The sequence below is a fragment of the Jaculus jaculus genome, chromosome 2, assembly GCF_020740685.1.
Source record: "Jaculus jaculus isolate mJacJac1 chromosome 2, mJacJac1.mat.Y.cur, whole genome shotgun sequence".
NCBI lineage: Eukaryota > Metazoa > Chordata > Mammalia > Rodentia > Dipodidae > Jaculus > Jaculus jaculus.
Genome location: NC_059103.1, coordinates 139,012,928 through 139,027,638, shown reverse-complemented (window position 1 = coordinate 139,027,638; position 14,711 = coordinate 139,012,928). Strand labels below are relative to the sequence as shown.

At 34.0% G+C, this 14,711-nt stretch overlaps 1 protein-coding gene and 1 non-coding gene across 10 annotated transcripts in view; one reads left to right on the top strand and one right to left on the bottom strand.

Annotated features, from left to right (window-relative positions):
- C2H8orf34 (chromosome 2 C8orf34 homolog) overlaps positions 1–14,711 on the bottom strand; it is a 420,783-nt gene that overhangs the window by 90,977 nt on the left and 315,095 nt on the right. For 8 of the 9 annotated variants that reach the window (XM_045144297.1, XM_045144298.1, XM_045144295.1 and 5 more), the window contains 2 exons: positions 10,619–10,704; positions 3,803–3,879 (listed from right to left, as the gene is read on the bottom strand). In XM_045144297.1, coding sequence (XP_045000232.1) covers positions 3,803–3,879; positions 10,619–10,704 — 163 coding nt within the window. Of the gene's footprint in view, positions 1–2,586; positions 2,626–3,802; positions 3,880–10,618; positions 10,705–14,711 lie in introns of those variants that run through there. The other variant, XM_045144299.1, reaches the window with a different exon arrangement.
- LOC123459059 lies at positions 13,089–13,191 on the top strand. Its single transcript, XR_006635988.1, has one exon. It is a non-coding gene; the product is annotated as a U6 spliceosomal RNA (small nuclear RNA).

Below are 14,711 nucleotides of genomic sequence, written 5' to 3'. Positions count from 1 at the left end.
ATTTCTTCTTAGCTCATTTTTAATAAAGGGAATTCACCTGACAAATCCAGTTTTAATCACATGGATTATGTGTATGCTAAGAGGCTTTCAAGACTATAGGAAAATTCTAGAATAATGACTTTTCTTTTTCAGGAGGGGATAAAAATATAAATCTAATCATTGTCTTTACCCCACTAAAATTTTCCAAGCATAGATTAAACCACTAGGTAAGTGTACAACATTCTGTCACCTATCTATCAATGTGCAATACCCAAGAGGGAATGTAGCAGAGACAATATATGTGGAAACTGCCCTAAGTAGATTTCAGTAATTGTAGTGTAAGTCTAGTTTGCAGGTTATGACAAAATTTGTTGTGATGTATTTTCAGTTTTTACAGTAATAAAGAGAATATTTTGTATTCATTCTCTATTATTATGTTCCAAAAAGTCATAAAATTCTAAGGTTAACATACATTAATACTACAGAAATACTTTCAGGGAAATTATATACAAAATATCATAATATAATTATCTTTCAAAATCTCTATTTTCATCATCATCAATGCATCTATAATCTAGAAATTACCAATTTTATGATATTAATTATTTATCCATTTATTATTTTTAACCCTTTGTTAGCTAAGATTTCAATGAGTTAGTTGGCTTTAAACAGAACTGAAAAATTTTTAAGACTAAATTAAAACAAATAAAATTGACCTACAACAGAATTTTGCACTGAGAAAGCAATATGCAAGCATTATGGGAAGCAGGCAAAAAAAACTCTTAAGCCCCAGTTTAAAATCATTCACAAAATATTTGCTGAAATGCAGGTAACTTATTTGGGGAGGATAGTAGGAAATATTAAGCAAGCCAAATTACTGTCAAGAGAATGTAGCTTGATTTGGGAAAGGGAATACAAAAAAGAAACTAAATTTATACCTTGAATTGTTTCTTTTCAGATAGGATCTTATGTAGTCAAATCTGTCCTTCCACTGGCTACATACACTTAAAGGTCTGATCATCCCATCTCTGCCACCCAAGTACTGGAATTAGAGAGATGAGCCACCATGCAAGGTTTAGTAGCATCTTTTCAGACATGAAAGTGAAACAAAAACTTTAGTAGGCTTCACAACTGATAAAATAAGACTTTGTGCCGTGATAACTGACAATCATCAGAATCTAAATGACAGCATTTTATCATTATGGGATTATGGATGTGTATTAAAATTTGTAAATGGGAAATTTTCCTTTTCTAAAAAGAAAGTCAATGCAATACTGAGTTGTAATCCAAAAATAATATTTGTTCCAAGCCAATATCCCACTGTCCTCTGATTGAGGTAGGAACATTATTTTAAGTCCTGGATTTGGCTGTGCCATGACTCATAGTTTACTGGGGACTCGTCAAATAAGAATACATTCAGAGAAAGTATAGAAGGTACTAAAATCTTTGGAAACTATACAGTGTAGAAACTAGTTGAAATGTCAGATTGTATTTGGAGTGAATAAACCAATTCTCAGGTGGGTTATGCTGGCCCTGTCTAATATCTGAAGATCAGTTAAGAGGAAGAATGGTTAGCTGGAAGCTATCACGTCAGTAGCAGAACTAGGACTAGTAGCTACAATGCAGTTATAACAAATAAAAGAAAATATCTAATAAATAGGAATAAACTGTTTCAGGGGGAAAAAATCAGCAGAGAGGGGAACAGATAAGAAGGCACTGAAAATATCCAGCATGTGTAGTAGAGAGGGAGTTGCCCAATGTTCCAGTCATGACCTCATCACTGTTGTAGCTCTGAGGCTTGGTGTGATGACCCTTTCCCCATCTGTGAGATGGCTCTGTCCTTGGGGTAGAGGTGAAATGGCATCTCGGAAGGTGGAGGCAAGGGAAAGAAATGCTGAACCACACTCATGGTGGCTCTTCCCATTTTTAAATTCTTAATATTTTCACTCAATTGCAGAATTATTGTGGAACTGTGACATTTATGCAACAGAGATGTATTGGGGACCTACTAAGTATAGGTACTCATTTAAGGTTACAGAAGTGAAAATGGCCAAAATTTCTTGCCTTGTAGACCTTATATCATTGTAGAAGAAGGCAAAAAACAAACCATACAAACAGGTAAATTTTCTGTCATTAGATCAAGGTGGCTACAGTGAGAAAGCAGATGACCAATGAGACATTTACCTTCATTGGCAATGTTGTAAATTTATTATGGCATCCAGCAAAAAACATGGCACCCCTAATCAAATTCTATAATCCAAATAATGTTACAAATGATGCAATTTCACGACAGAGTATAAAGACTAAACTGTATGCACCCACAATGCAGATGTTGAAGTCCTAGTCTTGGGATCTCAAAAAATGTTTGCAAATAGTCTGTTATCAGTGTGGGTTAAACCTAGTGTCCTTGTTGATTCTGGTGATGAATACTGACTGATAAGAAGAGATCAGGAGTCCAGCAAATAAGAAGGGAAGAAAATGTGAAGACACGGGAAAACTACCATCATCTCCAAATGCCTCAGAGGAAAGGAATCTCACCTACAAGTTATCTCAGACTTCTGCCTCTGGAATCATGACAAATGATGATAAATTCCTATTGCTTAAACTGCCCAGTCTGTGTTACTGTGTTATGTCAGCCCGAGCAAGCTAGGACAAAAAATACACAAGTACCATATGAGCACAATCTAAATATTATGTGTAAGCTAATACAAGATTGTTTATTGTAGCTATTAATAATCTTTAACAAACCTTATATTTATAACTTATATAGAGATTTCAGTTTTTCTGATTTATTATCTTGGCCTTGAGTTTAATTAGAAGTCAGAAACTTAATAGGTTTCTCCCATTACACTCTATTGATGAGATATAGCTTAATAAAAGTATCACAGGGCCATGACAACTAAAAACAGCATGCTTAAGCAATATGTAAACTTTCAAGATATGTGAAACATTTACTTTTCTATTAAGCTTATGTACATACACATTATATACATTCAATTCTTTGAAGTTTAAGATCATAGCTCTTAAGATTTCAGAATGTTCCTATGCACTAGGGAGTGGTTAAACACACAAAAATGAAACTTTTCCATCTACAGTTGCTGACAGACCTCACATCAACCTTGCTGAATAGTACAAAGTGGGCCACCTACTATACAAACAACTGAGGGCCACTATATAAAGAGCGTCCATGCTCATGTTACCCATTTTCTCCTCCAGTCAGCCCCTGACAATAACCATTCTACTCCCTACTTCTTTACATTGACTACTGTAGAGTCTACACAGAAGTGAAAACTTGATGTATTTCTATCTTACTTAACTTAGCATAATATACTGTAGATTCATTCATATTGTCAAAAGTGACAAATTTCCTTCAATTTTAAGGCAGAATCATTTTCCATTGTGTGTGTGCATATAAATATGAATGTGTATACATGTTCCACATTTGTATATAAGTCACACACATGTATGTGGCTATATATATATGTATGTATATATATTTATACATATATATATATATATATATGTACATGGCACTTATATGTATATGTAATACATAAGATGTGTATATATGAACATGTAAGTATATATACACATATACCATATTTTCTTTGTACATTTACCAGATGATGGTCAGGTAGCTTTCAACATTTGGAAATTAGTAAATAGTGCATACAATAAATGTATGTACCAAACCCACACTTTTTGTTTCTTAAAAAAGTATTCTTTATGTCAGGAATGCTATTTTCTATATGTTGTAGATGTTTCCATTAGTAATATATATGTTTTAGAAATTTAAAGGAAATAAGTAAATGAATATACTTACAGGTCCTATTAATCTAGATGTTTTCTCAAGTTCTTCACCCTCCTCCATCAGTGCTTCTTCAGTCACAGGTAAAGAATCTGTTTTAAAATTTAAAAAAAATAGTCACATATTATCTATATACATATGACATATATGAATAAGTATGGTATTAGAAACCTAGTGGTTAAAAAATATTAATATGGTTGAACCAGTTGTTCAAAAATCATAGTATTTGTGAGTTCAAATGGAATACAGAAATGTGTTATTATTTATTTTAAGAAAACTTTGCAAATGTCTATAATTATAAATCAGAAGTATACAATAGGGGCCCAGTGGTTAAAGGCTTTTGCTTGAAAAACCTGACAGCCTGGATTCAATTCCCCGGTATACATTAAATCCAGATATACACTCAAACAAATAAAATACTTTTATTAAGAAGTACACAATAACATCATGAAAATGTAAGAGCTGCAATTATCTAAATTATACATATAAAGCAACATTTCTTTGGCATATTATTTAGCTAGTTACTGGTATCTTCAATGCCATTTTTCTGTTTTCTAACTTTATATTTAAATATTTGTTTCCACCATCAACTGTTTTATTTTGAAGAGAAAGGCTACACAATTTAAGTCTTATTTTATGTTCTCTCCTGTGAATGGGATGAAAAATTTTGAAGAGTTCAGTACAGGGTGCATACTATTAAGAAGTGGTATTTTTCCCATCTTCACATATATCAAAAAGGAAGTTGTCATGGTTTAGCCTAAATCTTCGAGAAATAGAGAGTAGTAATTTTCAATTATGTGAATAAGATGATGGTTAGCTCTTCATATATCTTCTTAGTTAAATTCATGAGGGCAACATAGATTTCTATGGGCTCTAACTACAAGGAAGGGCTGGAGAAGATGGCTTAGTGCTTAAGCACTTGCCTGTGAAGCCTAAGGACCCCAGTTCAAGGCTCAATTCCCCAGGACCCACGTTAGCCAGATGCATAAGGGGGCAAATGCGTCTGGAGTTCGTTCACAGTGGCTGAAAACCCTGGCACGCCCATTCTCTCTTTCTTTATCGGCCTCTTTCTCTCTCTCTCTCTCTCTGTCACTCTCAAATAAATAAAAATGAACAAAAAATTTTTTTTTAATTTTTTTTAATTTTAAAAAAATAATTCTACAAGGAAGATAGTTATATGAAACATCTATAAATAATCTATGCCAGATCCTGTCAACCTCCCTAGCTGAGTTTTAACTCCTATTGATATAAAAAAATAGTATAGAAGAGGATATGTTAAACCAAATAGGCTTTAAGTGATTTTTAAAAATTTATTCATATTAAGAGAGCCATATGAATCCTTAGAGAAAAAAAATTCCTTTAGAGTCTTGTGCAACTGGACACAAGTTTTCCATTGCATGAAATGTGCTTTGGGAAGATATGAGAACATTAAATCCTTCTAGCTGTTATTGGCCACCAAGGGGCAGGGAGACAATGGAAACTTGGCACAGATCTGTAATCACAGCTTTGAATCCTGTATCTCTCTTTATCTCTGATAATTCAGAATTTTACATTGAGAAAGAAATTCAGCAAATCTCAGGGCACAAGTTTATGTAGATAAAAACACAGATTTCTTTGTAGAACACAGAATGCTTCCATTATAAAACTAACTCTAAGAGAACCATAAATTTACAATTTTAACTTACTATCATTCAAAAGAGAGCACAGACATTAAAGAGAAACAAAGTGTAGTTGGTAACATCAGATTAGTAGAGACTATTAAAGATTATACCAAGTTTCTACTTAGTTAAAAAAAAAAAAACAAAAAAAACTAACAAGCCCCAAACTGGTAATTCACATGCAACTACTTAAAACCTATATATTAAAACCAATTAGACATCGTTTTATTCCTCTAAAGTTAAATCACACTCCAAAAAACTATATGTAAATTCTAGTGTAATTTTATAACTCAGTAATTTTCTTGTGTGCACTGAAATTCTTAAGTAGAAGTCACTTAAGTAATATTAAAATAGTTTTTTTCACATTACAAAAATTATATATGTATGGATGCATGTATGTATAAATGACAAGAAACCCCAAGCTTTCATGAATTATCTGATTTTGTAACTTAGAAATATTGAGTGTTCTCAGGTTTTTTTCAGTGAGTAGGTAAAAAGTTGTAGGCATGTTTTCATTCTGTTTGATTATTTCTTTACTAATTTATTCATCCATCCATTTATTTATGCTTTTCTGTCTTTATTTATTCAACCAGCATTATAGGCCAGGTACATACTATTCAGTTTGAAAATATATTGTGTAAAATAAGTTTCTTTTTCTATCTTATTGAATTCACCTGAACATATCCATAGTATTATTATTTTTAAAAACAAACATGAATAGTGACAAAAGGAAGACATTGACAACTTTGTGTGGTTTCACATTCTGTTCTGCTCTTTGCTGGGTTGAATACTTCCATTATTAGCACAATATCTGGTAAGATCAGTAAGCTGGAAATGCCACTAAGCTTAGCAAAGAAGGACAATGTTGTAAGATTGAGAATTAACATATCTGACATTATTGGGAGCTACAAAGGTGAAAGGACACCCCCTCCATAAACTGAAGTTAGTGATAGAACATCACTTTAATACACTAAGTTGGATAAATAGACATCATGAAAAGAACCCAGTGTTTTGCATTTGAAGGGGCAGTTTCATATGTTCTGAGGATATGACTTTACTAGGAATAATTAATGTATGCAGATGTAGAAATGTATTTTTCTACTCCAGAGCAATTTATTTTGTAAATACACATAATTTTCAAGGTATCAGTTATTAATTATTTGAAGGGTTTTTTTAACCACATGTTGTTGGTGGGAAATGACTGACTAAATTTGACAAATGCTACAGTTTATCTTTTCTCCTCACTTAAGAAAAGACTAAACTGAAAAAATAGAATAATAAAGTGATTTTGGAAAAGATTCTATCTCTTTTAGTGCTTAGACTAGAAAGTTAGAGCATGTTAATAGAAACCTAGTAATCTTCAACGTTTATTACAACATTTAGCTCCATTCAACTTCTACCTCACATAATTTTCTCTATTGTTGCTTATGCTACAAGAACTTTAATGCATAGAAATTGGACATAGACATAGAAATAATGGGTCTTGAGTTAAATGCAACATGCACAGTTGACATAAAAGTCACATTAAAGTTTTTGGATAATAGCAATAATGCTCAACATTGGGATCTAGTAATTTAACTAACTAAAGTACAAAGGATTGTACTAAAGTAGAAAGTTCTATTTTGCAGTTTGCTATGTAAGTGTACTAATATGTGAGTGCAAAGAAAGCAAGATATAAACATTTCAAGAAATGAGTTCAGACAATGCATTCTAATAAACATTTTATATATGATTATTCAACATATCACTAGATATATTATCTAATTTTCTATGATATTTAAATCTCTATAACTCTCCACAACTGTGAAAATGTGATTGCTGAAGTGTATATATCTACAGATGGATGGCTTGAACTAACTTTGATGGAATTATTAATGCCAAATCATTGAACAGCATCAGTGTTGTGTTAGTTTTGCATTGGATGTGTTAAGGAACACAAGGCAACCTCAAGAAGCATAAATGTGAGAAAAAATATTCAGAGTGATTAAAAAAGCAGTGTAGAACCAGGCGTGGTGGCGCACACCTTTAATCCCAGCACTCGGGAGGCAATGGTAGGAGGATCACCATGAGTTCAAGGCCACCCTGAGACTACATAGTGAATTCCAGGTCAGCCTGGGCTAGAATGAGACCCTACCTTGAAAAACAAAACAGACAAACAACAACAACAAAAGAAAAACAGTGTAGGGCTGAGAAATGTCAAACACTCCTGTGAAGTGGATAGCAGGGAGCCTTCACACAGCCTCAGAGAGGACTATCTGAATATGCATAGGGACAAAAAAGAAAGTGTGACAAGTCAGGAAAGTCTGCCCTATATAAAGGGGATCACACATGACTTATCTTTTATCTTAGATTATATAAAAGGGATCACACATGACTTATCTTCTATCTTAGATTATATAAAAGGGATCACACATGACTTATCTTCTATCTTAGATTATATAAAAGGGATCACACATGATTTATCTTCTATCTTAGATTATATAAAGGGGATCACACTTAATAAATTAAATTGTGCTGAATATTTGGTATGGCAGGATGTACATATCTTCACCAGTTTAAAAAATTATTCAATTTATTCTCTTATTTCTTGGTGCATTCTTCTCCTCTGTTCCTCTCTCCTTTCCCCTCTCCATATACCTTCCACCACTACCCCCACTTTAATGTCACTTGCATTCTATTATACTCTCTTCCTCTTCTTTAAAGTTTCATTATTTTTTAGGAGTCTATCACATCCTTCTTTTAATAGTTAATCATTTCCGGCATGGTGGTGCATAGCATTAATCGCAGCGCTTGGGAGACCAAGGTAGGAGGGTCAGTGAGTTCAAAATCCTACCTCTAAAACACAAAGCAATACTAATATTTAATCATTTATATTTTCCTAAAGAATTTTTTTTTTTTTTTTTTTTTGGTTTTTCAAGGTAGGGTCTCACTCTAGCCCAGGCTAACCTGGAATTCACTGTGTAGTCTCAGGGTGGCCTTGAAATCATGGTGATCCTCCTACCTCTGCCTCCTGAATGCTGGGATTAAAGGCAAGTGCCACCACACCCAGCAAGAATATACTTTTTAAATTTCCTCATTTTAAGCTTTATGAAAATGGCACTCTATGACTTGCTTTTGTTCAAATCCTTATGCTTTTAAGACACAATTAGTGTTGAGTTTTAACTTGCTTAGAGAACCGAGCAAGCTATTTCAGTTTGTCTGCTGGAAGTCAATCTCACAGTATATTTAGGCCATGAAAGCCATCAGTTCCACAAAATGTATTTGCTAAGCATTTAGTACCATGCCACTAACATGATCCATCCTATATATATAGTTTAAATGAATTCAGTCCCCACAGTGTAACAAACTCACAATTCACTAGTTTCCTAGTCCATGAACATACTAACAAGGCTTGTTCACTGTTCATGCTATACAAGACTTGTTTATCTTAGATATAAGCTAGAAATGGAATTCTGTGTTTTAGATTATATAAATGCTCAAGATTTTAATAGGAGCCTTTCTCAAATAACACACCTGTTTGGGGTGGCTCCGTTCCTGCCTTCACCAGAGCTTGGTTTTCTGGCCTTCTTTATTATGTCAAACTAATGTCATAAAACCATCTTATAGTCACCTGCAATTAAACTTCCCTTATGACTATGATCATGAAGCACATTTCATACATTCATTAGCCACTAGTATTTCCTTTTCTATGAAATGCCTCTCATTTGTTGATGATTTGTGGATCTTTACTAAATGATAGGTGTTCTTCATGTTGGAATACTGATATGGTCAGTGTAAACTACATTGAAAATTCATTTTCTCATTTTCTGGCTTATTTTTCTGGCCTTTTGTATGAACACTTTTTAGTTCTCTATAGTTGAACTTTTCATTAATGTTATTTAAAGCTTAATTATAATGATTAATTAAAACACAATAAAATGAATATCAATGCTGTACCTAAGAATGTTTTGATAGGACTGGAGAGATGGCTTAGAAGTTAAGGTGCTTGTCTGCAAAGCCTAAGAACCCATGTTCAACTCTCCAGGTCCCGCTAAGTCAGACGTACAAGGCAACACAAGCATACAAGGTTGCACATGCACACAAGATGGCACACGCATCTCAAGTACGAATACAGTGGCTAGAGGCCCTGGCATGCTAATTCTCTCTCTGTCTTGCTCTTGCTCTCACTGTTGCTCTCTCTCTCATTAAGAAAACAAAAACAAAAACAAAAACATGTTTTGATAGATGTGTATAATTTATACTGCTAACATCAGGTTAAATATATCAGTCTCTGTAAACATTTATCATGTGCTTATAATAAAAAATGTCCCAAGTCCTTATACCTTTTTGAAATACATAGTATATTTTTGTTGCATTATATATAACATATATTTATATGCATACTATATATAATATATAAAATTTTTGTGCCTGATGTTAGATGTCCTTCTCTATCAAGGTATAAATGAATTTTCTGATAGTTTCTCTTCTAACTACCCTGAATTGACATGCTAACTAGATCCTGCTAGAACACTGACAGTGAAAGGAGGAACGCATTTTAGATGACACTGGAGTAGCATTTACATATGCATCTTTATTTGTTAGCCAATCATTTTGAAATGCTTTGACATTAACTTTATAAGGTAAATTATGGAGTTTGGATTGCAGTCTATAAAAAATGTCACAAATAAATACCTTTCTTTTTGGAATATAATGCATAGCTTTGAGATACTTTAAGCTGGCAAAGGAAGCCGTTACACTAGATGGAGGAAGGGGAGGAGCAGACTGGGTCAGAGAAAAAAAAAAAAAAACGCTTAAATACCACTAGCAGACTGAAAGCCAATTTCACAGAGAAGTTGTGAGGTATTTTCAAGTATGATACTGACATTTTCCCCCAGGAAGATTGAGTGGATCAAGGATGTGATCATTGGGAATAGGAGACATGTCAAAGAACAGATAATGACCTATTTTCTACAGAGTCAGTTAAGTTCAGAAAAATCAGAATTAACGACAAAATTTTGGCAATAGCCAACAGAGAGTTCCCATTCCTCAAAATCCACACTTTCAGCCAGTGGAATGAGATAGGCACATTACTCACAGTTACAGGAACATGGCACACAGAAGACTTTTTTTTTTTTTGTAAATTATTAAATGCTACTAAAACTGAACAAATAGTGTTCGGTTTAAAACTTACCCAATGAGTCTGGGATTATTTCATTTGGGGAGTGAAGTATTTGTGATGTGTCCTCTGCTGTTTCTGCCAGGTTGTCTCCTTGAAGCCTAAAAATAAAAAAAAAGGGGGACCAACACATGATGTATCCATATGAAATATATTGTTAATAATAATAATAATAATAATAATAGTAACATTTATAAAGGAATTAAAACTTCTTATTGAAAATGTTCATACATTAAAATTGTGAAATATGTGTTATATGCTATGAGAAGCATGTATTTGAACTTTAAACACTGAAATCAAGCATTCTTCTTCCAAGTAGAAATAAAAGTTTACTGAACCCATCTTAATAAAGGGATTTTGCTTCCCATTAAAGTGCCTTTGCTCTTATATACATAGTGTAATGGGTCTAGGTCCAATCTTCTTCACTTCCCAGCCTTATAAGAAAATATTTTCACTGAAACTACAATAGGGTAATTAAGTGGAAGAAAAATAAGATTTCAACACAGGGTGCTCAGCTAACAAGTCAACCATAGTGAAGGCCAGTGAGAAAGAAGATAGCTGATGCCCACAGTGACCCAGAGCTCTCAGAGTCACTGACTCCTCTGCAGGAGAGAAAAGCTTTTAAAATGATGGATTTCTATTTTTTAATTTTTTTATTAACAACTTCCATGACTATAAAAAATAGCCCATGGTGATACCCTCCCTCTCCCCACTTACCCCTTTGAAACTCCACTTTCCATCATACCCCCTCACCATCTCAATCAGTCTCTCTTTTACTTTTGATGTCTTTATCTTTTCGTCCTCTTATGATGGTCTTGTGTAGGTAGTGTCAGGCACTGTGAGGCCATGGATATCCAGGCTATTTTGTGTCTGGAGGAACATGTTGTATGGAGTCCTACCCTTCCTTTAGCTCTTTCATTCTTTCCACCACCTCTTCCGCATTTGACCCTGAGCCTTGGAAGGTGTGATACAGATATTGCAGTACTGAGCACTGCAAAGTGATGGATTTCTTGACTGCTATGTCCACAGTCTACAATGAGAAACATGCCCTGCAACATGTAATTGAACTCCACATTTCCAGTTTACAGGACAGTGGACAGCAGGAATGTATTCTGAATCTCAATCCCAATTATGCACAGCTCTGTGGTTTTCTGAGGGATTATGAAATATTCCTGTGACTATCAGTGTCTTTACCTTTTTTTTATACTGTACTATGGACAAGTGCCTTCATAGGGAACTAGTAATACACACATAACATATAACATTAAACTATCAGAGGCAAAGACAAAAAAAATCTCTAAAGCTCACTGACCAAAAACAGCTTTTCCATGTTAAGGTAGACAACCTGTCTCAGCAAAATACACACATGAGTCATAGAGAAGGGCACCTCAAGTCTTCCTCTGGCCTCCACAAGCACATGTGTGACACATACATCTGCCAACATGCATGCACATACCTCACATGGCATACCACATACCATAAGCCTCAGCACATACAGTCTACAGACACACATACACACATGCCAAAAGAAAAATATACAAATGCAGTTGATAACTTTACTGGGCTCCAGAGTTATAATTCTTAAGAAAATCTTTGCTTGTCTATACAACACTGGAATCTTTCTTTCTGTAGGGTCTCAATCTAGCCCAGGCTGATCTGGAACTCACTCTGTAGTCCCAAACGGGCCCCGAACTCACAGTGACCCTTATGCTCTTCCTCTTGAGTGCTGGGATTAAAGATGTTGTCCACTACACTCAGCTTAATTTAAAAATATTACTGTTAAAATGCTAATTAAAATGATAAATGAAAGCTGGATGTAATGATGCACACCCTAATCCCAGCACTGGAGAGTCAGAGGTAGGATTGCCATGAGTTTCAGGCCAACCTGAAACTACATAGTGAATCCTAGGTCAGTGTGGGCTAGAGCAAGACCCTACCTCAAAAAAAAAAAAAAAAAAAAAACTTTCACATAAAATAATAAATGAGCTATGCTTTTAATAAATCATTTCTTATGTTTTCCCTAATTTTATTCACTTACATTAATTATGAAAATTACTTATATAATCTTCACTATCAAATATTCTTTTTGAGTTCTTTCTCCATGGCCATTCTATCAAAATTATATGAGAGGGTTGTGGAAATATCTCAGTGGTAAAAGCCTGCCACCCTGGGATTGATTCCCCAGCACCCTATGTAAAGCCAGATACATAAAGTAGTGCATGCATCTGGAGTTCAGCTGCAGAAGCTAGAGGCCCTGGCATGCCAATTCATAGTCTCTATAGTCTCTATATATGCCTTTTTGCTTATAAATAAAAATATATAATCAGAGAAAAGTACATGGCACCTGACATATTGAAAGGCATAAAAATTCACATTTTAATTTATATATTAACACATTTATGTATTTGGTATTTGGATAAAATAATAAAAAGAAAATGAATTATTAACAAAGATCAAAAGAATCAAGACATGAAAACTATGTTGTATGCTCCCTTAGAAGCATATATATTAAAACCAGAACAGTACAGAGATTAGCATGTTTCCTGCATAAGGATATTAGGCAAACTCATTAGGCATTCCATATTTTTCAAATCAATAAACATAATTCACCATATAAATAAACTGAAGAACAAAAATCATGTGGCCATCTCAGTACATGTGGAAAAGGCACTTAGAGAAGTTCAACATGACTTCATGATGAAAGTTCTGGAGAAAAAATGGAATGGATGGAATGTACCTCAAAATAATGAAGTTATGTATGACAAAGCCATACCTAACATTATACTGAGTAGGGAAAATATGCAAACATTTCCTCTAAAATCTGGAATGAGACAAGAATGCCCATTATCACTATTCTTATTTAATATACTTCTCAAAGTCTTAGCTAGAGTAATAAGAGAAAGATATAAAAGGGAGGAAAATAAGAAAGGAAGAAACCAAACTCTCCTATTTGCAGATGACAGTATTCTAAACTTAAGTGATTATATAGGCTCTACCAGAAAATTTTTAGATTCAATGAACACTTTAGCAAAGATTCAGGATACAAAATTAATATATAAAGATTAGTAATTTTCATATATTCTAACAAGGAACTTGCTGAGGAAGAGATTAGGAAAAATATCCCATTCACAATAACTCTAAAAAAATTTTAAAAATTTTAGGAATATGCCTTACAAAGGATGTGAAAGACCTCTAGAACTAAAACTTTAAGAAATGAAAACAAAATGAATAAAAGATATCAGACATTAGAGAGACTTTCCATCTTTCTGGATTGGTAGAATAAATATTATAAAAATGGCTGTACTACCAAAACAAACTTATAGATAATTACAATTTTCAGCTCAAATTCCAATCACATTATTCTCAGAACTAGAAAAAAGCAGTCCAACAGTGCACATGGAAACACAAATAACCACACATAGCCAAGTAACAATGCTAAATGTGTCACAATTCTTAACCTAACATTACATGACAAAGCAATAAGGGCAAAGACAGACTGGTACTGACACAAAAACACATAGACCTATGAAATAGAAGAGAGGAGCCCAAAATAAACCCCTATATCTACAGTCACCTAATTTTCAACAAAGGTGCCAAAAAAACACACTGAAAAAAAGATAGCACATTCAACAGCTGGTGCTAGCATATACCTGTATGCATGAAAATTAAATTCGAACCACATTTCTCATTCTGTACAAAGACCTCTTCAAAATGGATCAAACACTTGTTCAATATTTTAATTATTTATTTGAAAGAGGAACAGAGTAGGGGCAGATAGAGAGTGCTGCAGTCAGGTTCACATGGCTGATGGAAATCACCCAACCAAGAGCAGCTTATGGGAAAATAGAGATTTATTTTGGTTTACAGGCTCAAGGGAACACTCCACAATGGCAGGGAAAATGATGGCATGAGCAGAGGTGGACATCATCCCCTGGTCAACATAAGGTGGACAATAGCAACAAGAGAGTGTGCCAAAAACTGGCTTGGTTTAACTGGCTATAATACCCATAAGCTCACCCCCAACAATTCACTCCCTCCAGGAAGCTTTAATTTCCAGTTACCATCAACTGGGAGAACTAGTATCTAGAACATCTAAATTTATGGAGGA